We start from the raw sequence: 25,216 nt of genomic DNA on the forward strand, positions 1-25,216 counted from the left end.
TAGTGTCAGATTCTTTCATCTTGAGTCGGTCAAATTCGGCCAGAAGAGTTTGTAATCGTGCTTCTTTGACCCTGTCAGCACCAACATATCTTGCTTTGATCGCATCCCAAACTGCTTTAGAATTATTGAGATCTCCAACTTATAGAATCAGCACCTCCGCTATGGACTGGAAAAGAAGAGCTCTCGCCATGTCATCCTTCTCAACATCGGTCGTTCCTGGTTCTATAGCTTCCCAGACCTTATGTACTTTGAGCGTAATCCTCATACGCATGGACCACACGGTGTAGTTGGTGATGGTAAGCATAGGACATTGTATGGACGAGAGATTGCTTTCTTTCGGTTTAGCCACAACGATATCACTCATGTTTGCGATTTCAAACGGAAGAACTTAGATTCTAGTTTTGCTCTGATACCAAATAAAGAACTAGAACACAAGAACTTCAAAGAATTTAAGAACACAATATCAAAAGAATTACTCTCTTTTATTAAGCTTTAGGAAAATCACTCAAAACCTAAAGTTCTCTCTTGCTCTCTCTTAAACTCATAAGTTATGCAACACCCTTGCATCTTCTTATATAGTAAAGACCTTAGACAAAGTTTCCTAAACCAAATTGGAAAACTAACTTATTAGATATCTCTTAAATCTCAAATATGTATATTTAGCTTTTCTCCTAAATATACTTATCTTTGGCCTCAAGCTATGTCAAGCTTATACAACAATATATTTATTTACAACTCTATTCACAAAATTGAAACCGTAAATCATTGATGTGCTTTTATAAAATTGATCGACAACACAAGTCAACAAAAATGACATGCTTCGTAGAAGATATATGTAATGTAAGTGGATATTGGATAATACAATGTTTTGGGGTTGTTGTGTCACTGCGACAATAACTCCTACAAGTTCAAATATTAAACCAATCGCATATTTTCTGAATAAACAAGTGTGCATATATAAATTTTAGTATGACTTCTTCTTTGCGAATAGTCGTCGGTTAGCCTGTTAAAAAAAATCATTTTCATGAAAACTATACTTACTATATACCTTCTTCACAAAACACTAGATTTATATTTTTCAAAGACGCGGTATAGTCTTTTTCAAATATTTTGTTTCGATTATAGTGAAAGTTGTCATTTGATTACTACAAAAGTTGTCATTGTCAAAGTTGTCATTGATTACTATAAATGTTTACAAGCAATGAATGACCCCTATTGATCTACTACATCATTTTCCTATCTACATCATTGTATATATATGCCTAACCCCTGAAACTGCCGACATTGGTAAAAAATTGCATTCTTCAAACGTAAACAAACTCGGTTTAATATGATATAATTTGATGTAGTGAGAAAAAAATGGCCCTAAGGTCGTTTTGAGCCGAAAGGAGAGAGAACTCAAAATCAGCACACTAATATATCAAATAACAACAACAGGTGAACCACACCATAGCATTAAAACTTTGTTTAGAGACAGCACCCACGGCTTATTATTAGTATCAATGAAGCTTCAAGTAAGAAACTGTATAAAACCAAGTTTAAAGAAAAAGAAGAGGAAAAAAAAAGAGAGACAAACTGACAGAAACAAAAAAAGTATTAAACCCCAAACCAATATGACAGCTCCTCAGAGAAACACATAGCCTTCCAATTCAACAATCTCTGCATCAGATACTCTTCATGTTCCATCTACAGTCCTACACCACCATTACCTGATTCACCAAACAACAGATCAAAGCGGATTACATGGCAAACAAAGGAAGAAACACAGTATCATTCATATAAACACAACTTACATGGAAGAATGCTTTCGGTGAATGGGAATACAGCCGGATTCCTAAATCCAGTACGAGGGCCCCTTCTCTTCCTCCAGATTTTAGTCTCCACATCATATATACGCCAGTGTGTCTCAGTCACACATATGATATTGTTCTTTAATGAAGTTACAGATAAAACCAGTTCTTCATCTCTGATTGGAGTTTTAATCGTCAGTACAGGGTCCCAACTATATTTCTCACCCTCGTCTTTCCAGACCCAAATATCCATCTTGCCTGGATGTAGAACAAACAATGCGAGAGATCCTTGAAAAATGATTAGATGAGTTGCCTCTGTGATCTTGTCTTCACCCTTTAGACCATCTGAATACTCAGGCAAGTTTATAACCTCAAATCTCCCTTCCAAATCCACTGAGAGGATCTCACCTGGCTCATCTAACGATACCAGCCAGTATATTTTACCTCCAACAAAAATATGACCAGTTCTGTATGGCCTAAGACCAGAACACATAGGAACACAAGGCACGGAGCCGATGTTTTTCCAAGAACCATTGCTGGACGAATACACCTCACATTCAAATGCTAAAGCATAAACAACTTGACCTTCTTGAAAATAATATCCCTTTACGGTCACCTTTTCTTTAGGAATTTCCTTTCTAACGCAGAATATACGGAAAATTCTATAGTCACTAATGTCGGAGCCATAAGCCACTCCAACACTTGGTTCAATCCCAAATGAGGATCTCCCTTTGGGAAGAAGGAGAGTTTCCCTCGTACAAGGGTTGCATATCCATATCTGCAGATCACAAAACTTGTTTTCTACGTCTTTGTCACAAAATGTATTTACACAGCAGATGATTCCGTTAGAGGATGATATCATGTACATGGACTCCTCATGGCTTCTTTGAGATGGATCAATAGTGTTGAGGAGTGAACATCTAAAACTCCTTGCATCCATCGAATACAACTTCATTGTTGTCTCCATAGTAGGACAAACTATAAATGATGGATTCTTTCTTGATTCAGATAACTGCAGCTCTGCAAGGTACTTGCTAATTGTCTTACAATACCGGATATATTTGACAGAGACTCGAGACCGCAAGTCAATTGCATCTACGGCACTCATCCGCTTGATCCGCTGAGAACAAGTTTTGACCATTTTCTGTTTGCTCTGTTGCTAGTCCTCTGCAGCAAAAAAAAAACGATTAACACATAAAAGAGATTCACAAAGAAATCAGTGCCCTTTAAGGACCAAAAAGACTGGAAAGAAATACCAAGCACCCATCAGAACCAAGTAAAACGGTTTGAAAATGACTTAAAAGTTAAAACTGAAATAACAGTACATATCAACAGTTCATAGTCACGATTTACTAGGAAATAGTTTACCGGCAGAGTAACTAACTAATACATGGACTGACTTAAAAGTTAAAACTGAACACTCTCTGCAAAGAACTTAAAGTGCATTGATGTGATCTGAGCATTCATATTCATATAAACCCACAATTTTGAGCATGAATTTCAAGAAACCTTACTTACATATACCTATACAGGTGACAATATTAATGAACAGAGAGAAGACAAACAATGCCAACTTTAGCTTCTTGATTGTGCCATTTCCCAAAATGCAGAATAAAGAAAATGCAGATTCTATGTAGCATATGAAACAATCTGAAAGAAATGGAAGCATATGAAACAAACTGTTCCTAGATTAGATTGGCTAATCATAGTCTATTCACACCTGAACAACAACGAACCTTTTCACAAATCTTTGATTGAAGCTTTCAATATTGCGTATTTGGCCTATGTTGAAAACCCTAGATTAGATTGGCTAATCATTGTTCCACTGTGAAGAGTATTCACAAACGTCAGTTGGTATTAGAGCCGAATCGGTACGCCTGATGCCATTCAAGACGGTGTCATTTCCCACAGGACGTGACTGTTGACTGACCACCGCACCAATCCCCAATTCAACAATGATTAGCCAACATAAATATATTAAAACCGGTACTCTTCACAGATTGGCCAAATACGCAATACGCCTGTTCTCAAAGATAAAGTCACTAACCTGGCTCTGATACCAAAACTGGCGCAGCGTAGTTGATATAAAACCTTATGTTCGTTGATTCCGATGAATAGCCGAACAGAAGGGTGGTCTTGTCGTTCGTTGATTCAAAGAATAACCGAACAAAAGACGATCTCGTGAATCGTTGATTCAAAGAATAGCCGATTAACAAGAGATAAAAGGAAAAGCTTAAAGCTTAAAGTATTATTCAATAAAGTCTTCCCTTGCTAATGACGCTAAGAGGCTATTTAAACAAAATAAGCAAAGAACCCTAGGTCACAAACCGACTCAAAGGAGTTTGAGACAAAACGTAAAGCCCAAGAAACTTAAACAAAACAAAGCCCAACGAGAAAAAGGAAATAAAAGAAGACAACATAAAGATGCGCTGCATCAATATCAATGCAAAGGGAGAGAAAGAAAAATAGTTTTCCTGGAAACCAAACCTGTGACAAAAAGACGCAGCTGCTGATTGCAGCGAAAAAAAGTCACAAATGATCCATGAAACTATGCATGACCTGTTTCATCCAGCTTACCCTTTAAAATGGAGAAAAATCATAAAAAGTGAGTCTTTTTAAGGTTTTTTTTATATAAATGAAACAACAAATCCAAAGAAAACAAATTTGACCCACATTTATGTTCATCAAATCATAAGAGATAAAAAAAATCGATTCTATTCTGATTCCCGCTTTTGTGCACCATCAATCACTAAAAGATTGTAACGCTTCGAACATGATTCGATTCACCAATTCTCTATATTTGTCAGTTACCTCCTCTCATAAGTAGTAGAAGAAGAATAAGATAACGGCAAGAGATTCCGATGACAGGCAATTAAAACTCCCCAACAAATTAGGTAACAGTTTCATCACTCACTCTTTTTTATTTTGCGGCTTTTGATTTTCTTTTTTTTTGGAAATGGAGAAGAGTATCGAGGAAATGAAGAACACGTGTTTTGATTTGGGAGAAGAGAGATATCAATCATATACTCCCTCCTGTAACGCTTGTCATTAGGTTTTGGTTACGATTCTCACAAATTTAACCGGGAAAAAAAAACGGAAACAACCCCCTCTCCTCCTTGACTCGTCAGGTTCAAACAATGCGGCATGCAAACCAAAAAATGATTACTTCTTTGGTCTAATTCATCAATGTGGAAGCCAAGCAAAAGCATATTGAAAAGAAGAAAAGAGAATGATAATTTTTTTGGCTATTTAAAGGGGACGTCAAATTTGTGAAGAATTTCCACAGATTTCATAGTCAACCAAATTTACTAATCCACAAGTAAGATTTTGGAACCGAACCATGTCATCATCACCCATGGGATGGGGACACCTCAATCCACATCTTAAAAAAGAAAACCCTATCGACCTTAAAAAGTTTCTACTAAAAAAAGGAAAGGATTAGTTTTTTTTTTTTTTGTCTTTGAGACAGAATTAATCAGCCGTCGATCCGCTGGAAGAAGTAGACGTAACCCATGTCTTTAGGTGGGTCAGTCGAGATACCAACTTTGCTGTCATTGAAAATCACCCAACGACCTTCTTTCAATATGTGAGCCACGTAATGCCCACAGTGAACTGATGTTCCCATGTGACTTACTATTCCAAACAGCTTGTATTCTGCAGTTAAAGATCATATTCTTAGAGTTAGGAATTATTCTCGTGAAAACATTGAAAAAAACACACTAAGATTTGTTTTGCAAAATGAGATCGAAAGACTAAAAAGGAGGGTTTAAGAAACTAACTCCCTCCTCCATCTGGTAATGCACTTTGAGCCGGAGTCTGCGCTGAATTGCTAGAGGAAACATCCATGTCTGAAACAGATGCATTAGGGTTGTTGAATATCCAATCTGTTGCTTTCTCAATATCTCCTCCCTGATTAAGAAAACCAAAAAAACAAAAAGAAGAAGACAATTTCAGTGATCAGAGTAAAGAAAAAAAGAGCCTCGCAGTACTGCAACTAATTTGCTCAAAAGTATTATACCGAAGCTTTTAGTGCCTTTCGAGCAACATCTTCAGCAAAACCAAAGGAGAGTAAGGTATCAACGCTTGATTGATCAACGTCCGATGTTTGATGTGAGATCGGTGCATCGATGTCTACGAAACATAATGCCTCATCGTATTAGAAATTGGTCTCCAAACGTAACATGATATAGTTTGATGAGTGAAGTTGAGCCTTAACTACAAGACTGGTGTTTTCAATTACCTGGATCATCCATGTGAGAAAGTAACCAGTTCATTGCCTCTTCAACCCCAGCATTGGAAGTATTTATGGCAGCTTTCTGGCAATGAAGCTGGTTAAATCCCATTGAGACAAGTTGTGCAACTATCTCCTCATTTGCCACAGGCTTCGCTGATTCCATCACTTCTTCTGGAACTGTATGCAAAAAAAATCCAACATCCAACAAAATTACAGGGAGAATTACAAGTTTTGTTTATCTGACAATATAATAAATGAATGGAGAGTGGACAAGGAAATAAAGAATAGAACACAAAGACTCTAAAACAACTATGACATGCAAAAGAAAAAAAAACGTAATCAAATTACTGAAAACAACCCAAATAAGTAGCTAGTGAATGCAGTCTAAAAGAAAGAAAACTCCTCTGTGATAAAAAAAAAAAAAAAAAAAAAAAGAAAAGAACGCAGCAGACATGTAGTTTGACTGTTAAAATTCCAGCAAAATTTATCTGCTTGGAAATGTATTTAAGTGATTTGACGATTAAGGATGATTTATTACAGCCATGGTGTACAGGATGCAACAGTACACAGACTTCCCTTCTTAGAAAGTAACTGCCATGATAAAGAAACAGTTTAAGGTATGCTGGTACTTTTAAATGATTAATAAACTGAGTACTAATCCAAGATAGGTTCAAAAAGGCCAGTAGTCATGACATTCGAAGAAGTAGCACTGAGATCGAAACAATCAATAAATTAAGTCAATCATTATGTATGTGAATCATGAAACACAATTCTTGTAATAAATATAACGACGTACCGCCATCTGGCAACAGTTCTTCCCCAGGTTGGAGTCCTTTGCTACGCATGTGGCTGATATCAATAACATCCGGAACATCAATGTACACATCTGCCTCAGCAAATCAAGAAAAAGCTAATAAGTATTTATATACAGGGCCAGTAGGGGAACATTACAAGGAACTGTGTATCAGAAAGAGACCAAGTTTCTTTGGCACCCAGCCTTCCTCCATAACAAACTTCCGCATGTGCAAAACCAAATAATCTGGGAAAGATGTCAAACCAGTAGTCCTGCATGAAATGGAAACCAAAAATACACCCTTAAAAACTTACTTTCATTTTATTCTTGGTGCACTTGAATTCACTCAGCAAAAAAATATCATACTTGATAGCTGTTGTCCTCCCCTTCAGAGCAGAGCTATAATAATCCTCAATCTGCTCTGATGATACAAAATTTGCTAAACAAGCTTCTAAAGGAACGCGTGGTCGTACGATTTCATCACTTGCCCTGCTGAAGATAAATATCTTAGATAAGCAGAGAAAATACGAACATATTAAACTTGAGTTAATTAACTCACATATCATTTTCTTCCAATCCTTTTCCTGCTTTCTGCTTGTTAAAGGCTTCTAATTCATCTTGATCACCAAACATTCAGCAAAACAAAGACAACAAAATTAAGAAACACACCAAATGACATAGGAAGGGGAACAGAGACAGACGAACAGGATATACCTTTATTAGTTGCCTCATGCAACGGAATGTTCAAAGAAAGAATACAGTCATCCCTCTTATTATATGAAACCTTTCCAGATGGACAAAGGATCTTTTCTTCTATCCCAAACTTGAAGCTCCTCGAGGGGTCTAAATCTGGCGTCGTGCTGTTGGCACGCTCAACCTTGCCTACCATATAGAGGAAAAAATCAAGAGCATCCTACGATACAAAATGGTGCTAGTTAGTGTCGAAACATAGGTAATTTCGTTGACAGATGCCGAAAAGGAGCATCATTCAAATACAAGTACGAAAATAAACAAAACTCCGAACATTTAAGAAGACATGGTTTTCACCTGCTGTCTCATAGAAGAGAATTCTGCGTGGCTCGCAGCAATTACGTTTTTGAACATGCGAGGAGGTATTCCCTCTTGGCTCTATTACCGATTAAAAAAAATGTGAAGTCATCAGAAATCAACACAAGGGGGGTATGCAAAACAAATTGTGGCCATTCACATACATATATTTATTAAAAAGTCAAACAAAGGACTTCAAGCATTTGTTTCTTAGCTGTGCTGGCCTGTATTTATTAACCACACAAGGCACAAGTCATACCAAAAATGAAAGCCTCTAAGAGTGAAAAATGACTAAAAATGAGGAACTACCATAAAGCCCGGAAAAAAACCCACTAGAATAAAAACATTGATATGCTTCTAAAGCTCTTGATTAATCAACGGTTTCTATTGAAAGATCAATAACGAATCTAATCATCATATAGAATAAGAATCTTACAGCATCTCCAGTTGCAGCATCCTTCTGCAATCAGAAGAATGGCAAAATCAATGTACTGAGGCCCTAAGAGGTGGTTTAGATAATATTTATGTATGCAAGCAAAAAAAATTCCTGATATAGTCATACCTGTGTTGCAGGAATAGAGTACTTCCCAGAGAGTAAACCATGTCCAAGCTTTGTTCTGCAACCAACATAACCAACAGTGTAAGGAGAAGGAAATAAATATGCAAATTGCCATGCAATTGTCCTCATGGAAACCAGATGAGAAACAGAAGTGCAGATCATATTAAATCAAACAATTAAAAAACAGAAACTAAAGCATGTATCATGCAGATACAGGGTATACACAAATATAATCTTAAAACCCTTTCATCAATACAATGTCAAAAGTTCAACCACATGATTTCAGAAAGTCCAGAGCATAAACGTAGTAACATTTGTTATAACAATAACTCACAATTGCATATTGAGGTCCAAAGTTGGATCAGCAGGAGCCATCTCAAAAGCCATCTTTAAGCTCTGATGCGAAAAGTATCTGCAACAATCTCAGAACCAAAAGTTACTATATAGTGGATATAAGAAGCAAAAGGTTTGTTTCGATTTAAGTTATACAAGTGAAAAAAAAAACAAGAAATATGGGCAATGGCATCTACCTTGAAATAAATGAATGGGTAGAGAAAACAACTTGCATCGTAGCTGCCAAGTAGCAACTGGCAAAGGAAATGAAATGGGCATAAGACATCTACAAGGAAACGAAATCCCTGAATAAAATATCATCACTAAGAGTACCTGTTCCCAAGATTGACAAGTCCGGTATATCCAGGTCCAAAAACTGGTACCAATTCTTTTCCACTCTCTTGTATACGGTTCCAATCAAAAGTTGTATTTTGATCAAGTTCTCTTTCGGCAGTTGTCATTTCAGTCTGTGAACATAGTAGCAAACATCCCAAGAAACTTAATATTATTCAGATGAAAGCTGTTCTATCAGAATAGGATATCTTTTAGCAAAGAAGATGATCAGGCAGTATAAACTGGAAAACAAAGACAGGTGAACTTAAGATGTACATGCAGCAAGGAATAGTGAGAAGACAAAAAAAAAAAAGCGTTTAGTAAATGTTAAGACGTTCATGACGCAACAAATACAAGTTATTAGACTGCACGCGTGAATGGAATATTGTCTCAAAACAACCTAAAATTACGTTCTCCAAGTGCACTATGCAATAATACTGATGTGAGTCTACTTGCTCTTGGTAAAGAAACATTTAGCCACATACATATTCCACATATGTACAGTTCTTTAGTGGCAATTGATACTGAAGAAAGAAATGAACACAAGACATCAGCTTTTTATTTCACCCAGCAGTTGACCAATGCGACACAGGAAGGTATCTTACAAACCATAGCACTCAAGAAAATAAATGAACTCGAGACATAAGCTTTCTAGTACAATCAGCACTTGCCAATGCGACTCAGGAAGGATATCTACACAAACCATAGCACTATAGCTTGAGTCTCTGATAAAGATGCCGTATACAAAATTCATAACTACAGACAACAACAATATAAAGTGCCAGACAAGATGCAGTCTTGACTTTTATACTTTAGCAGAACCATGAATCATCATTACTAACCTTCTGCATCGACGAGAAGTCTATTCCAAAATGGGCCAGATGCTCAGCCAGGAGCGGGTCCAAAACACTGTCATCTTCCGGATATGAATAAACATCTGCGTTGCCAAAATATTAGCAATCATTAGTGCTGAAGAAATCAAAACCCATCCAAAGAACATAATAATCCACATGTATCAACAAAAAAAAAACCAAAGTGATGCATGAAGTCCCCCTCTCCGGCCCAAAGAGAGAACTATCAACTGATACTAGCCATACACAACAGGGAAGTCTAGCGGCTAATCTGGTTTTATGAATAAGGGATCCAACATCTTTTTTTCATAGGCACGGTGTAGAAAATATACAACATCAAAGCTCTGAAAGCTCCAGCCACATGCAATGAATCATGACATACTAAAAAGGTATCACCTACATGATGGCTTTGCCTTAAGGGCAGATATCAGTATTATTGAACACATATGTAAAGCGGCTAAAGAGTACCTAGAAACTTTTCAAAAAGGCCAATTCTAATATCACAAGTCTTTACATTACTCAGAGTTAAAAAAATAAAGACATCCACAACAGAGTGAACTAAAACTAGATATAGGAAACAAGATAACTGTACCTGCTGCTTCTAAGTCAGCTGTGATTGTTCCAAGCTTAACAGCAAGAGGGTAGGCAGTCTCTTTGTAGTGCTCAACTGCATGGTTGTTTCCACCAGTTCCATCCCAGTTTTTTCTTCCACAGAGAATCATTCCATCGGTAAGATTAAGCCAGAGATTCTCTGTCTTATCACACTTGGCGCATTTCCAACCAGAGGGAGAAATGACAATGCCACTCTTGATTTGCTGCAGTGTCAATGCATGTTGACTAACTTGCTTTTTCTCAGCTGTCCAAGCTGCAACTTGCTCTTTCCGCTCAGCACCAACAGCATTCACTACAGTATCGACCGCAATCCTAACCTGCAAATACAAAATACCAAAGAAAGAAAGCTAAAGACATGCCATGGTATTTGCTATAAACCCTCTCTGACAACACAACTAAAATCAAAAAAACACATTGCAAACACCTTCTCTGGTAGTTCAACAGAAGGAAATGGAAGTGAAACAAAATCCGGAAGTATGAATATGCTGTAAGACTCCTCGTACTCAGGCTCATTGTTGTCAAATCCTCCATCAACTCCTGCGAATTGATAAACAGTTCAAAATCAACCTCCCTTTCTTTGGTTCAAAAATCAGTATAATAGATACAGCATTGGAATCATTGTAAAATACCAATAGCGAGCAGAGTGGGTTTCTTAAGAGGACGATCCTCGGGAACAGACTTAGGCGTCTGCTTGATATGAAGATAAACAGGGTTCCCAGTCTTCTCATAATTCCAAGAAACGTAATCCTTCCCGAAAGCAAGAAAACTATTCATGTCTACGAACAATCCTCCTTCGGATCTCTGTAAAAAATCATCATCGCGGAATCATCAAAACCACAAGAAACGACAAAAAGAACAGCAGTCGAGTACTCGGAACTGGAAGAAGAAAACGAACTGAGAGAGGAGGGTTTATTGAAGAGGCTTACCGGAGTATCGAAGGAGATGCAACACTCATGCTTGTAGATGCGGTGGGTAGGTTCGGGGATCTGAACCCTAGACAAGTTCGATCGAAGGAGCTCCATAGGGTTTTTGCGAAATCGGCGAAACTATCGACGGAGAGAAGACGAAGAGAAAAGAGTTTGTTGAGTAGTGATGAAATTGCAACACGTCGTCTCCGTTGCAAGCTTAAGAAGAAGAAGGAAGGTACGGATGAGAAACGTCGTCGTCGTCCTTCTATATTCCTTTCTTTCGTTAACCGGGTTCTTTTGTTGGGTAAATTTTAAAATTATTCCAAGTTAAGGATATACCAAATAATTTTGTTCGGCCCATTAGAATTTGTATTTACCCAATAGCAACCCAATATTATTCATTGACCGACATATTCTATCATTTCTATGCAATTGGTCTTGACTCTTGAAGCGACTTTAGTCTAGTAGTTAACTAAAAAGACTTCACATAATGCAATATGAGGATAAGACGAAGATGGATGATTTCCGAAATAAATATAGCACACAACTTAGTACAATATATACCACTCATCCAAGGCAACTTGACATCATATCCAAATAATATCACGATTTGCATCATGATCAGTTTGATGAGAAGGAACTACACAAGCGGGTATGTTGGCAATGAGAGGGTGTTCGGACTTCGAAGGATACATGTATATATGAATGCTTTTAAAGAAGGAACAATGGTGAAGTGGTTTTATTGAGATATATTTCAAATATATTTTGTAGTTATTTGGGTTTCTCTTTTTGTTATGTTACATAGGTAACTTGATCTAGGTTTATTAGCTAAGTCCCTTGTAAATACAGGCTCAGCGGCATCACTGTTTAACAACACAAAGATTCACATATGGATTTTGTCAGAGGTTTTGTTTTACGTTTGTATCTTAGTGTCAGTTTCTGGATCGGTTGGTACGGATCCAAACCGAAACGTTCGTAAATCATTCTTCCAGCTAGCAAAAACTAAAATGATTTTTTTTTTTTTTTTTTTGGGAACAAACGCAAAACGAAAATGATTTGGTTCAATGGTTCTTCACTCAATGTGTAAAATATACTATAATGTGTTTGTGGACTACATAACTTATTAGACTGAACTTCTGTTTCATTTTTATTCTCATATTTCTCAAGAGAGAACCAATGTTTTAAAAAGATAAGTACAAACCAAAATCTTTCGTTCCTGTGATAATGGGTAGTATTGTAATAGTAGTTTTAGCTTGTAATTCTCCTATGGAATGAAATCTTCACATTAAAACCAAAAAAAAAAAGATAAGTACAAACCAAAAGTAACAGTTTTGAAAATATTTTTCTGTTACTAAATCTAAAACTATAGTACAATTGTATCAATGTGAAGTGTTTGCACCAAAAGAAAAGGTATTGAAGTTATATGGATGACACCATGAGCAAGTGGGTGATTTTGGGTGAATAATATTGACAATGATAATCGCGATAGTAATACTAAAAGAAGTACTCACCTTTTTCGATGATCTCATTTTTCAGAAATTTTCCAAATATATATTTTTTATTAGGGATAAATAAAAGAAACCGAACTGGAATTGATAGGTCAGTGATCTAACATCATGTTACTAGATCTCACTGTGTTGGGTTCAAAATTCTACATAAGAAGTAAAAAAAGTGCTCTAAATCCACTAGAGTTGTTGACAACAAAATAGCAGAGCCGATTTTTTCCATCCAATTTTCTCCATATAGAAAACTATTCTCTTTTCAGTTTTCAAAAAAAATTATACTCCTATATATCCCTTTAAACAATACTAAATTCAGTGTAATGAAAATTTGCTTTTCGTTTTTTATTTCTTTAAACAAAATGTTCAATAAAGAAAGTTTGTAAGAGAAAAAAATAAAATAAATAAAAAAACGTTGCGGGCCATAACCTTACTTCCACTAACAATATTCCAAAGTTATAAAAATATATTTGTCCCAAGATTTTTTTTTCCTCTTGTCCAATCAAAATATGAATATCAACACATTACTCTCTCTTATTCGTGGAATCTAATTATTCCCTTTCAAAAAATAGAATAGCTAAAAAAAGGAAGAAACAAAAGCTCCTTTTCATCTTAATTAATTCTTCTTTCTCCCTCTCTGCATCAATGAAGACAATACTTACATTATAGATCCCTACATTCTTCTCCAAACCAATAACTTTACATCTAACTTTTTTATCTATCTATTATAACCCCCATAAAAAAAAGGACTCCTTTAGATATATGGTTTTAAATATGTTTGGAATCGATCGCGTGAAAAATTAATACATGTCAAATCTCAATAGCTCTTATATATTTATGCATGGTTCTTCGATTACACATTGTTTTGAACTAGTTCTATGTATAGGAAAATATAAATGGACAAAACGTTTCACTTGTCCATTAAAAATGCGGTGATTCTTATAAGCAATCAACGTATATATATAAAGTTAAAGGATACGTCAACCAACATCTAATATACGATTTTTCGTCTATATATTTCTATCGAAAAGTCCCACCAAATGTAGGAGTCCAGAAATCTACTGTAGTATCGTGTGTCACTGGAAACGTGCTTGAAACTGGCACTAAGCATAAACCTCGACTTCTAAGATCTGGTTCTTCTGATACTTCTAGTTCCTTGGGGTGATCACTCTGCATCATTAAAAAAACAAAGAAAAGAAGAAATAAGTTTCAAATGATTTCTTTTTTCTTTTTTTGTCCAATCTTGAAGATGAAGCAACCATTAAATACATGTAATAAAGAATGTGAAGGAGAGCCGTGTACGTACGTTGAATCAATTGTATAATAATAAGAGTATAATGGTTTAATAATGTACCTAAAATTATATAATCAAAGAAATACCTGTTGATGCTGTAAAGAAGCTCCACTTTTCATGTATGGGTTGCTCAGAGCCTGAATTATAATCATTTGCAGAGTTTGTACATCAGTAGAAAAATACAATATAACTAACTCAAACTGTAGCAGAAAAATGTTATATACTAAAAATATCAAAAGGATGGGCTAACTTACTGAAACTTGTTGGTGTAAGAACTTAATGTATTCAATGGCTTCAGAGAGCACTGAGGCTGCATCAGTCTGACACAAAACCACATGAGATTCAGTAAAACAAAATCTAAGAGTTATCTCTCATTCATTCATTCATTCATCCCCAACATAAATATCTATAGAAATAGACTTTACATATTCTATATATCAATAAAGATATAATAATAGTATGATAAGTAATAATGACAGTATACAAATATACTAATACACACTCATCATCTTTCTGAAAGCTAAAGCAAATTTTTGCAGACAATGAGAGAGAGATAGTACCTTTCCGAAAGGTGAAACCAATTGTTGGAGCGCAGCGATTCTGTCCCCCATTTTCTCTTTCCTCACCTAATTCAGCAAAATTTAATTCTTAATAATCCTTGTTCTTAAAAAAAAAAAAAAAAAAAATCCAAGTCTGAAAAACTAAAGAGATCTAGTGCAAACAATTATGCAAAAAAATTGGGTAGAATGTTTGTTTTCTTGAATGTTACAAGAATACTACAACTTCACAATAAAAGAGTCTTTTCTCTATATCGGTTTATCAATACTTTGGTGGTATAATGATAAACCTAATTTTATAGTTTAAATTAGGGTTTCGTTTTGTTTAATTAAAAAGATTCTTTTGTTTTTGGCAAAACCATAGAAAGCTAGTTTTATTTCATTGTCGTTAAAGATGCTTTTATTTTTCTACCAAAAAGAAGCTTTTCTTGTTTTTTTTTTTATAAAGAAAAATCATAAAAAAGCAAAATACCTTGAAAGCTGGTGACGGAGACGCTGTTTCGCTCTTAGCCCTTTTCGCCGCCGGCTGATCTCCTCCGCCTCTCTTTACTTCGTTGTTACTTGAATCTCGAATCTCCGATATATTCTACGACAAAAACAAGACATATAAACATACATACATGTAATTATATATAACTCGTGCAGCTAGCTATAAAAATATATATACCTTTGGTTGTTCGTCAAAGCTCGGCGCGTGAATTTGCGGCGGCTGTAACGCCGGAAAAAAGTTCGAAGACGCGTCATGAGAAGGAGGAGGACCTGCGTTTCCAGTCGCCGCAGGGTTCCAAAACGTTGCGTTGTTAGAAAATCTCAAAGGACTGTGTGGTTTTGGCGGCGAAGCTCTTAAAAACCAAGTCGAATTAGGTAACGCCGACGCCATTTGATCATAGTTTCCCGTGGATGATCCGTACTGAGAGTACCCCAGAGACGACTGCTGATGGTTCCTCGACGGTTGTTGATCGGAAGAGCCAAAACCAGCTGTTTGATGTTGATGAAACATACCCGAAGATGAATTAGGAGTTGTAGTTGCTGCTGCTGCGTACAAGGTGTTGTTAGACGAGTTGTCAACAGAGAAACCTTGACATGTCACTGTGCTACTGTCGGTACTTGAACTCCCGTGTGGACTGAACTGATGATCTAAGAAAAATCCGCGATTGTTGTTCGTCATGATTTGCGGTTTGAAATCGTTTTGTGGATCTCTCCACAAAGCTTGGTGGTGAGAGGAATCAGATTCTTGTAGCTGGTAAGATGATGTGGATGACGTTGTGTTAGCGTTTGCGTTTGAAGCCGCATCTAAATTAAGATTCTCTTGAAGCATCACTCCAAAGCTTGTCTCCGCTTTACTATCTCCACGTCTTTTGTTCCCCGCAAAGAAAGAAAAAACACACACACACACACAATCTTTACGCACAAAACTTATGATAGAAACCAAAAAAAAAGAGGAGACAAATTTGGGACTTACAAGAGAGATTGGTTCCATTGATCAACAGGTGATTGTGAAGAAAGCCCTAGACCAATCATCTGAAGATGATGATCAGAAGTACCTAACGAATGATCATGATGATGATGATGATGAAGCTTATCGTGGAAAATAGCAGAACCACCAGATTCAATTGAGCTTGCTCTCATGGAAGAAGAAGAAGATGGTGAAGAAGAAGAAGATACTTTCCACCAGCTTCCTGAGTTGATGAAATCATGATGATCTCCCATAGCTTTCTCACGACTATATATATGTGTGTATGTATATTGGATCTTAATTTTTGCTGTGTCCTCTCAGATTGTGGTTACATGAAATGATGAGGATCCACACGAGAGAGATACTTATAGTTATAAATATTTATCAATTTATATTTGGATATATATAATTTTTTTTTCTGGTAGGGTTTTCGTTTAACTATTTATGAAAACATCCATCCGATTAATGTTTGGTTGACATTTTTTCAGGTGGCTCTCGCTGACTCTCTTGCCCACGTCATTCCCAACTTCTTTATTGTTTGTTACATTAACTAAAAGAATTGTTTATTTTTCCGTTGGTTAAACACTTCAAAAGAATAATTATAATAGTAGCACGTATTTCATTTCTCATACTTTCCTTTATTTTTTGGTAAAGTTTCCTTTTATATACATTTTCTACGCATATATCACTCACAAATTTGTATTTTCAGTTTGAACATAAATCATGACAAAACAACATTAAACATACCGTTAAATTTAGACAACCCTTCTAGTTTTTTTTTTTTAAAGACATACACGGTGATGTTTTGTATTAACATCCGTCAATTGTAATGACCTTTCATTTTCAAAAAAGAAAAAAATTGTAGTGACCTTTCAGTAAAAATGATAAATATGTTGTTAGGAGAAAAAAAAAAGAACAAAAATCTAGTTTAAAGAATGTTCACATTGAGGAGTAACAAATTGACTTTGTTATAGATAGATAGATTTTGAAAAGTTTTAGGAGGTTGAGAAATGGATTTGACTTATTTTAAGCAAAGAAAGATAGAGACCAAGGATGGACTAGAAGGAGCGGGTCACAGTCACGGTCACAGTCAGAGTCACAGACCACTGAGATATTTTTTTAATTTTTTTTATCTTTGGGTTTATGAATGATTTATATGAACTTCAGCGTTTTTTTTGTTTCTCAGGTCACACCAAGTCAACGAGTGGGCTCCACGTGGCGTGCGCGCGTGCTTTCAAACTTAGACCCCACTTGTTCCGTCTCAGAGTCAGAGCCCTGAATATGACGCTTCTCTCTTTTTCTCTTTTTTTAAATCTTTTCTCTTAATGCTAAATTAAAATTGTAATTTGTCTGTATTAATAAGTCCTTATTTTGTTCATTTGGTGGTCGTCTCCCTAATCATTTTTATTTATCTAACATTTGTCTCTCTATATGAAGTCGTATAGATATTGAATTTTGCTGTTTTTTTTTTTGCATCAGTGTTTGGATTGTAGTCAAACAGAGTGCATAATATTACATACCTTCTCTTACAGTAGCATAGTTTGCATGATCCTATTCCTTTCTGAAATATTCTACATTTTTTATTGATTTTAAAACACACCAAGGAAGTTTTAGTTGACACTGGATTAATAGTTTTGAGTTACTGGTCCAATCGGACCTGGTTTATCCTGTTATCCATTACATTAATTAGTTAATGCTATATTAGCAACATGAAAAGAAGAAAAAAAACGAAAAGGTGAGCTTGGTGAAAGCTAGGTAGATATACGTATACATAGCACCAATTAGTTTATTTATTTACCTTTTAAATGGAGGTGTTAATTGTTCATTTCTCTAAGATAGATTATAAGCCAAGTACAAATTATTACTTACTTATTACAATATGATTGCCATTGGAGAAAACAAAAATAAAAAGAGCTCCACGGTTGTATTCCATTTTGTTGGTGTATGATCTTTTACTTTGAAGAAGAAGAATATCGCAACTTCTAACTTGCAACATTTACGGGCAATGGAAAGGGTTCAGTGGCATATTTCACCTCTAGCCATAATTCATTTGCGGATTTTTAATCGTCTATTTGTTTCCATAATTAACATTCACCACTTGTCAGATGATCCGATCCATCTTCTATATTAACATTTTTGAAGTACATTTTGTGTTATGCCCTTTTAATTTTGTTTATTTAAAAAGTTATTTACAACATTAACCCCTAAAATTTTTCCAAAACTAACATTACTACAGATTTTGTTTCCTAAATATTTTACATTTCATTACAACTAAATAAATAACAGCAATCAATCTAGAAATAGAAACTATCATATATTTACCCACACATTATGTTGTGTTTTGAAGATATTCTATATTTGAATCCTTCGCAAACAAAGAAAACAAAAATTTGATTCCCATTTTGTTTTCCAAAACCTGTGAGCTTTGATTCTTAACGTAAGAAAAACTTTGATTGACATTTATTTAAATATTATAATTAACATATATAAACTTAACAAAATTTTTAATTATTACGAATATGTAAAATTAAAAATTTTTAAAATACTATATAATGTGGTTATATAATAGATGAGTTATAAAGAGGACATGTTGGAATTAATAAAATATTATTAAATTTGTGTTAACATGGGTTAAATTCTCATTTAATTATTTATCAACACTACGAATATTAGAATATTTGACATAAAATCAAATTAATTTAACTAAGATTATGTAAAATAATTAAATCATTGGGAAAAATATGACTTAATCACAGCATATACATTACTTATTATGAATTTAGATCTCTTATTTTTTGTTATAATAACTAAAAATCAAAATAGAATCTCAAACATTAAACAAAATAAACTAAATATAACAAACAAATTGTCATGAAGTGTATTGCGGGTTAAAAATAAAATATAAGCATTTATCCGCATAACAATCGGAAAATTTAGTTACGTCTCTATTTACAAAACATCAAATATTTAACAAATATATACAACATAAATATAAATTATAACAAAAATTATATGCCCGCGGTGTAGCGCAGGTTAAAATCTAGTTCCATTTTATATATAACTAGTTTTCAATAGTTTTTGGGTTTTATGTTTATTAATTAATTTTACCACGTTTCCCTGGCATCCAACTCTTTGCAAATGTAGATAGATGTTTTACATAAAATACTAATTTCTTAGCAAAAACTGTCGTGAATATAAAATATATATCATGAAATTTATATATATATATATATAGGCCTATAGCTAGTGACAAAATGATATATGAAAGTTTTAGCAGCCATGTAACTTGAACTCCTGACCGTTTGATTTGCTCCAAATCAAATCATTCATAATCCAACTGCATGCATTGCTTACAACATATATCTTGCTCTGACTACTGCACTACAAAAACTAGTGTTACTGCTTAAGAAGAAAAAGCGATAGACGACAATCGAATAAACTTGTTTCCATATTGTCTTTTATATTAGCTACGTCTCCATCAATTAGAATTAATTGTATACCAGATTGTGTTATACGACATGCATCTTCATCAACTGCTAGTTTTCGCCGTCCAAAAACCATTGGTATACGTTGGATCCATCTTCCCTAGTTCCCTATGTTTTTGAAATGAAAGCCTTTTAGAATTGGTTTGATTTCACATTATAGGAAAGGAACTAGATTGAGGTAGAGCAATGCTGTCATAATGACGTAAGCATGTGGTGTAATGGAAAAAGGACAAAACATAGAGAAGAAGATGAACATGTAAACTGTACAGTGAAGAAAATTTATAGAAAGAAAAGAAAAAAGCTGAGAGAATTAGAGACTGTCGCGGAGACAAACCCACACGGCCTCTCTCATGCCCTTTCATCATCACATCATCAACTATATCTCTGTCATATTATTATTTTATGTTAGAAAGGGAAAATACAACAACTGATTTTTGATAAATTCCTTTACTTAAGAGTAATACTACACTCGAAAGCGTAATATATACCACACTCGAAAATAATTGTTGTCTTTTTCTCCAAATTGATTTAGCCAACAACGTGTAACGTACACAAATATCATGCATTATGATTCGAAATGATATATATAGTAATTTCTTTCATTTATTTTGTTATATAATGCATTTTTATGAATTTGTGTTCCATACCATGTTTATGCACAAACTAACATTTTATGCAAATATTTTGTATATAATTTTTATGCAAATATTCCACAGCATACCATGTATATACATTTTATGCAAATGTTTCGTATTAAGTTAAGGTATAGGCCCTGTTCGGACGGAGAGTCGCAGCGACAGCTGCTGGAATTAAAAAATTGCCTTTACTTTTCTTCATCTTTTCTCCATCTTTCTTAAGTTTTCAGTCGCTGCGACTTCATTTTACAGATTTCAGAATCGCTGAAAAAACCAGCAACACAATTCAAGTTTTAATTTGTCATCAGCGACAGTCGCTGGATTTTGAAAATCAAATTTGGTCAGATCTGTAAACATTTTCACAGTAAAAATAGAAATTATTGTTGGAGGCTTGCTAAATTTATATTTGTAATCCTTAAAATACTTAAAATTAAAAACTGACATGTAATATCATAAACGTAAAAAAATAATACGACAAAAGTAAAATATAGTCCAAAACGATCATTATCATTGCTCTGTCGATCAAACGATATAGTAATTGATTAGATCTCGACCGTCATAATTTTTTTTTCGGATTGTAAAATATTTGTGTACACACACTCTCTCTCTTATGTGCTCTCAACTATTCTTGTCGCCTCAGTTTGACGTTTATCTCACAATTCTTCTGTCTAAGTCAACCTCTGAGTGATTTAATCGTTTACACGTTCTGTGTTTTGCTTTATTATTTTAGTCTTTTGACTTCAGTTATACTTTAGTTATGTCATAGTTCTAGTTGCGCTAAAAACAAGTTTCATATTTTTATAAACGGCTCATTTTTTTTTCTTTCTGCAAGGGCTTTTTTATAAACGGTTCATGCACCAATCAAAAACAATGGTGGCTCAAGGATTTACCGAATAATAGATAATACTATTTATTTCAATGAGATGCTAATATATATATATATATATATATATATATATATATATATATATCTATACTATTAAAAGGGAAGCATTTTTAATAAGTAGACATAGATTAAGAGATTATTACATGAAATGTCACTCAAATTAGACTTAATCATCGAGCCAAACAGACCCTAAATGAGTTAGGATTAGCAAAAATCGGAGCCAAACAGATATTATTTAGTATTTAATTATATATGTCATTTAAGCTAAACAAATAAAAATTGTAGCAAAAATGGTGACACATATTAAAGTGTATATTTTCCTAAAAGCTAAATAAATCTTTCCACGTAATTAGCTATATTTATGGAAATTACACACTCAACAGGATAAAAATTATCTAATGTTTATGGAAATTAATTTTAAAATAATAATAATTACCTAATATTTATGGAAATTATTTAAGTTTGTTACCATAAAAATCGGACTCTTAAATTCGAAATTACATATATGTAAATATATTTAATTGAAATTATTATACTATAACAGCGCAATCAACAAGATAATAATTATCTAATGTTTATGAAAATTGAATTAAAAATAATAATGATTACCTAATATTTATGAAAATTATTTAAGTTTGTTGCCATAGAAATCAGACTGTTAAATTCGAAATTACATATATGTAAATATATTTAATTTCCATAAAAAATTTGAAATATTTCTGGAAACAACTATTTAATTATAATATAATGATAACTATTTAAATGGGTAAAAAGTAGTCCAAATTAATTGGTTATCATAAATAACGTGGTTAATTAAAGGAAACAAATATTGGATTATCAAAAATGGAAATAGAGAACGTTAGTTTTCTAAATTTGTTCCAAAAAAACTAAAATAATACTTTTGTGAAATAAAACAATAATTACAAACAAGACCACAATAACCAATGAAAACTATCTATAAAAGGAATATTGTTCTTTTCTATTGATTTCAAAATGATTAAGAAGAAAGTATTTCAAAAATCTATTCAAATTATAGATAAAAATAAATTATAATTTTAAAATTTATGAAATATCTACTAAATCCTAATTTTGTGAAAATTCTAATTTTACAATAAAATATTATGTTTAATTAAAATAAATGATGAATAGTATAAATTGAAATCTATAATAAATTTTCATCGATTATGGTTTAAAATTAATTGAAGATAATTTAAGTAATTAGTAACTGATATTGAATTTTTGATATTCTGAAAACTATAAGAAGATTTGTTTAAACTCTTTTGTTAAAACAAAATGTGGACAAATTTATAGTGGCAAAATTGTAGATGAACAATTAGGAAATTTATGCAATGTTTTGGGCAAAAAATATCTTAACAATAAATGAAAAATCACAAACAGATATTTAACTTATGTCATACCATTTTCCTATATATATAACGAAATATTTTTGTTTAAAGCCTAGATATCCTTTTTTGTTTTTCAATTTGGATAGCACATATTTTTTTTTTTTGTTCTATTTGCTAATCGAAGTAGAATCTGATTTTGAGTTTTTTTTTTAATTCTTGATTTCAGCGTTCGAATGGAGCATGGAGACAGTCGTTTCCCCTCCTTATGTGTTAGTATCTCTTCAAAACTATGGTACTTTGATCTATTTATTTTTGAATTTTACTTAGTTTGTTGATTTGGTGGATTTTATATTATTTTAAGTTTGATCTTTATTTTGCATGACACACTCTCTTATTGAAAGAGTTTATAAACTGATATATTAAAACATCAAAAAAAAAGTTATCAGGATATTGAGAAGAGCAGGAAGAGCTGTTCATATAACATGTATCCTCAAAGTAACTCATAGAGCTGTAATTATTTTTGTTAAATAATGATGTAATTTTGTGGTTTGTATTGAGTTTTAAGGTGATTTTTGTGTATTATTAGTTTGTGTGCTTTGTTTTTGTATATGGCAAACTTTAGTTCAATAATTTGGACATGGGAATCAAACTCATAGGTATGTAATACACATAAACATTAAGATTCTTATTGTTGTTAATATTTAATGTTTTTTTTATTTAAAAAAAGCTAATAATTTGGGTGTGTTTATACATGATTAAAGGTTAACATAGTCGAGAAACCTATGAAACTGTCTTCTTCTTTGTTTAAAACGAAATTGTTTTTCATTTTATGTTAATAAATCTTTATGTTCATATAGAGAATAAATGAGTAATAAACCTGAAAATTATGTATGAAAACCATTTTAAAATTTCCAATTACGCACATAAAGATGTATATATTTTTTGTGAGTAGTAGTGTGAAGAAGAAAGCATGTAGGTTGAAACATGGATTAGTAAAATCAAGAGACTTTAATTATGACGTGAAGAATATACTTCACTTGCGATTGTTTTTACTATGTTTAGACTTTTAAACAGGCAAACAACATGTTGTATAGAATATTTGTGCATTCATCCACACGTTTAGTATAAGATATATATATATATATATATATATGTGGTATAAAATATAAAGTGTATATTAATATATTTTACAAAGAAATTGTAAATTCACATTTTTTTATAAATGTAAACTTATTTAATTGATGGTATATTATTTGTTATTTCCAAAAACAACCATCTGATTGAATATATCCAATAAAAATCATTATTTTTTTAAACAAAAATAATAATTAATTCTGATTATAATAAATAGATTAAAACCAAAAAAATGATTTTTTCCAATTATGAAAACAGTTATTATATTTGTAATATATAATCTAACCATGATTTACTATTTTGAAAAGTAGTATTTTCTGTATATAAATTTTGGATTTTAGATTCATCATTATCTCAAAAAATTCAAATATAAATCGGTTTCCAAAATATTAATTCAAAATATATACTATGTTGAAATTTTGGTTCGTAAGTGAAAAAAAAAAATTACATTTAAGAACATTTTTAATGGATTAATATCATAACTGCTACGTTCTAATAAATTCTATGGTGAAAGGATTATTATTTCATTCTCACACTTTCATAGCAAACTATTTTATGTTATAGATCCTATACAACTAAATATATCTACAAATAAAACCCACACATACGTGAGGATCCGCACTTACTTATTTCCTTATCTGATCAACTAAAATGTATAATATGAAATGTGTATATTATTATTAAAACCACGGTTATGAGATGGAAAATCATATCTGAGATGGGACATACCACTTTTGTTTTACTATTTTTCTGTCCTGAAATAGATATATCGTTTTTCTCTTACTATTTTTTTAATGTAGTTATCTTTACATATAACAAAGATAAAACTGTTAACTTTTTTACTCTAAACCAAATTATAAACAAATCGAATACTTAACTGGTATAAGTGCAGATTATGAATGTTAACATTCCTAAAAAATATGTCTACAAACATAACTTCACACATATGTAATATATTATAAATCTAATAGCAAACTTAATTTTTGAAAACAATCTTAGTCTTTGAAATCAATCCCGCACGTATGTGCGGGTCTGAATCTAGTAGTTATATACTAGTCAGTACTCAGTACTGTGATCTATTAATCCAACTATAATAAACATATATATATTTCACTATTACCCACTATCTCTACATATATATATATACTATATATAATTAACTGCATTATATATATACTGTATGTGTATAATATGCTCACGGTATATAGACAAAAAGGTATTATATATAGTCAATAAAATGGGATTTTTTTTCAATCAAACTGAAATGAAATAGTAAAACCGTATAGCTTGGAGGTAAATATTTTATATTTGACACAAAGAAGCAAAGTCGTACCATTCATATTGCCGTCAAATGCTGAATGCTTAAGTTAATGATTAGATCATAGAAAAGGTTACATCTTTGCTATCACCAATTTCAGTTTCTCCTCTCTCCATGATTTCACCGTACATATATTGTAAGTAGGG

At 33.0% G+C, this 25,216-nt stretch overlaps 3 protein-coding genes and 1 long non-coding RNA gene across 8 annotated transcripts; 1 reads left to right on the top strand and 3 right to left on the bottom strand.

Moving 5' to 3' along the window:
• Positions 1 to 1,391: 1,391 nt before the first annotated feature.
• LOC104746477 (F-box protein At5g49610-like) lies at positions 1,392 to 4,605 on the bottom strand. Of its 2 annotated transcripts, XM_087487819.1 has the most exons (5): positions 4,464 to 4,605; positions 4,278 to 4,368; positions 3,527 to 3,925; positions 1,794 to 2,957; positions 1,392 to 1,709 (listed from the first exon to the last, which is right to left on the bottom strand). In XM_087487819.1, exons 4-5 carry the CDS (start codon positions 2,929 to 2,931, stop codon positions 1,687 to 1,689), a joined length of 1,161 nt encoding a protein of 386 aa, XP_087343945.1. In that variant the 5' UTR covers positions 2,932 to 2,957; positions 3,527 to 3,925; positions 4,278 to 4,368; positions 4,464 to 4,605; the 3' UTR covers positions 1,392 to 1,686. The 2 variants fall into 2 exon arrangements, with proteins under 2 accessions (XP_087343945.1, XP_087343944.1); XM_087487818.1 differs by lacking the exon at positions 4,464 to 4,605 and having other exon boundaries at positions 3,527 to 3,715; positions 3,838 to 4,435.
• Positions 4,606 to 5,056: 451 nt separating this feature from the next.
• Positions 5,057 to 11,773, bottom strand: LOC104746478 (ubiquitin carboxyl-terminal hydrolase 14). 4 transcript variants are annotated; one of them, XM_087487897.1, is made up of 20 exons: positions 11,479 to 11,773; positions 11,182 to 11,353; positions 10,977 to 11,089; positions 10,533 to 10,869; positions 9,932 to 10,026; positions 9,090 to 9,223; positions 8,954 to 9,010; positions 8,758 to 8,835; positions 8,427 to 8,481; positions 8,301 to 8,324; positions 7,865 to 7,945; positions 7,532 to 7,730; positions 7,377 to 7,434; positions 7,184 to 7,306; positions 7,001 to 7,089; positions 6,821 to 6,910; positions 6,031 to 6,201; positions 5,809 to 5,921; positions 5,570 to 5,699; positions 5,057 to 5,444 (listed from the first exon to the last, which is right to left on the bottom strand). In XM_087487897.1, exons 1-20 carry the CDS (start codon positions 11,572 to 11,574, stop codon positions 5,266 to 5,268), a joined length of 2,394 nt encoding a protein of 797 aa, XP_087344023.1. In that variant the 5' UTR covers positions 11,575 to 11,773; the 3' UTR covers positions 5,057 to 5,265. The 4 variants fall into 4 exon arrangements, with proteins under 4 accessions (XP_087344023.1, XP_087344022.1, XP_087344025.1 ...); XM_087487896.1 differs by having other exon boundaries at positions 7,184 to 7,309; positions 11,479 to 11,766; XM_087487899.1 differs by lacking the exon at positions 8,301 to 8,324 and having other exon boundaries at positions 11,479 to 11,735.
• Positions 11,774 to 13,763: 1,990 nt separating this feature from the next.
• On the bottom strand, positions 13,764 to 16,766 carry LOC104746480 (transcription factor bHLH123). The gene is made up of 7 exons (XM_010467964.3): positions 16,273 to 16,766; positions 15,478 to 16,165; positions 15,283 to 15,396; positions 14,814 to 14,879; positions 14,508 to 14,573; positions 14,340 to 14,390; positions 13,764 to 14,129 (listed from the first exon to the last, which is right to left on the bottom strand). The coding sequence occupies exons 1-7, from the start codon at positions 16,518 to 16,520 to the stop codon at positions 13,980 to 13,982; spliced, it is 1,383 nt and encodes a 460-aa protein (XP_010466266.1). The 5' UTR covers positions 16,521 to 16,766; the 3' UTR covers positions 13,764 to 13,979.
• LOC147926494 (uncharacterized) lies at positions 16,409 to 16,895 on the top strand. The gene is made up of 2 exons (XR_015581418.1): positions 16,409 to 16,547; positions 16,755 to 16,895. It is a non-coding gene; the product is annotated as an uncharacterized LOC147926494 (long non-coding RNA).
• The last annotated feature ends 8,321 nt before the right edge of the window (positions 16,896 to 25,216 follow it).

This window comes from Camelina sativa, chromosome 15, assembly GCF_030686135.1.
Source record: "Camelina sativa cultivar CO46 ecotype springtype chromosome 15, ASM3068613v1".
Lineage (NCBI taxonomy): Eukaryota > Viridiplantae > Streptophyta > Magnoliopsida > Brassicales > Brassicaceae > Camelina > Camelina sativa.

What these genes read in the sequence shown, in the direction of transcription:
- LOC104746477 (XM_087487819.1), bottom strand. Translation starts at nt 2,931, where the DNA reads ATGGTCAAAACTTGTTCTCAGCGGATCAAGCGGATGAGTGCCGTAGAT. An exon ending in CACCGAAAGCATTCTTCCAT is followed by an intron (nt 1,710 to 1,793) that starts GTAAGTTGTGTT and finishes TTGGTGAATCAG; the next exon opens with GTAATGGTGGTGTAGGACTG.
- LOC104746478 (XM_087487896.1), bottom strand. Translation starts at nt 11,574, where the DNA reads ATGGAGCTCCTTCGATCGAACTTGTCTAGGGTTCAGATCCCCGAACCT. An exon ending in TCTCTTCTATGAGACAGCAG is followed by an intron (nt 7,731 to 7,864) that starts GTGAAAACCATG and finishes TTTGTATCGTAG; the next exon opens with GATGCTCTTGATTTTTTCCT. An exon ending in TTCTCACATGGATGATCCAG is followed by an intron (nt 5,922 to 6,030) that starts GTAATTGAAAAC and finishes TATGTTTCGTAG; the next exon opens with ACATCGATGCACCGATCTCA.
- LOC104746480 (XM_010467964.3), bottom strand. Translation starts at nt 16,520, where the DNA reads ATGGGAGATCATCATGATTTCATCAACTCAGGAAGCTGGTGGAAAGTA. An exon ending in TGGTTTCACCTTTCGGAAAG is followed by an intron (nt 14,574 to 14,813) that starts GTACTATCTCTC and finishes GTTTTGTGTCAG; the next exon opens with ACTGATGCAGCCTCAGTGCT. An exon ending in TCTTACACCAACAAGTTTCA is followed by an intron (nt 14,391 to 14,507) that starts GTAAGTTAGCCC and finishes ATTATAATTCAG; the next exon opens with GCTCTGAGCAACCCATACAT.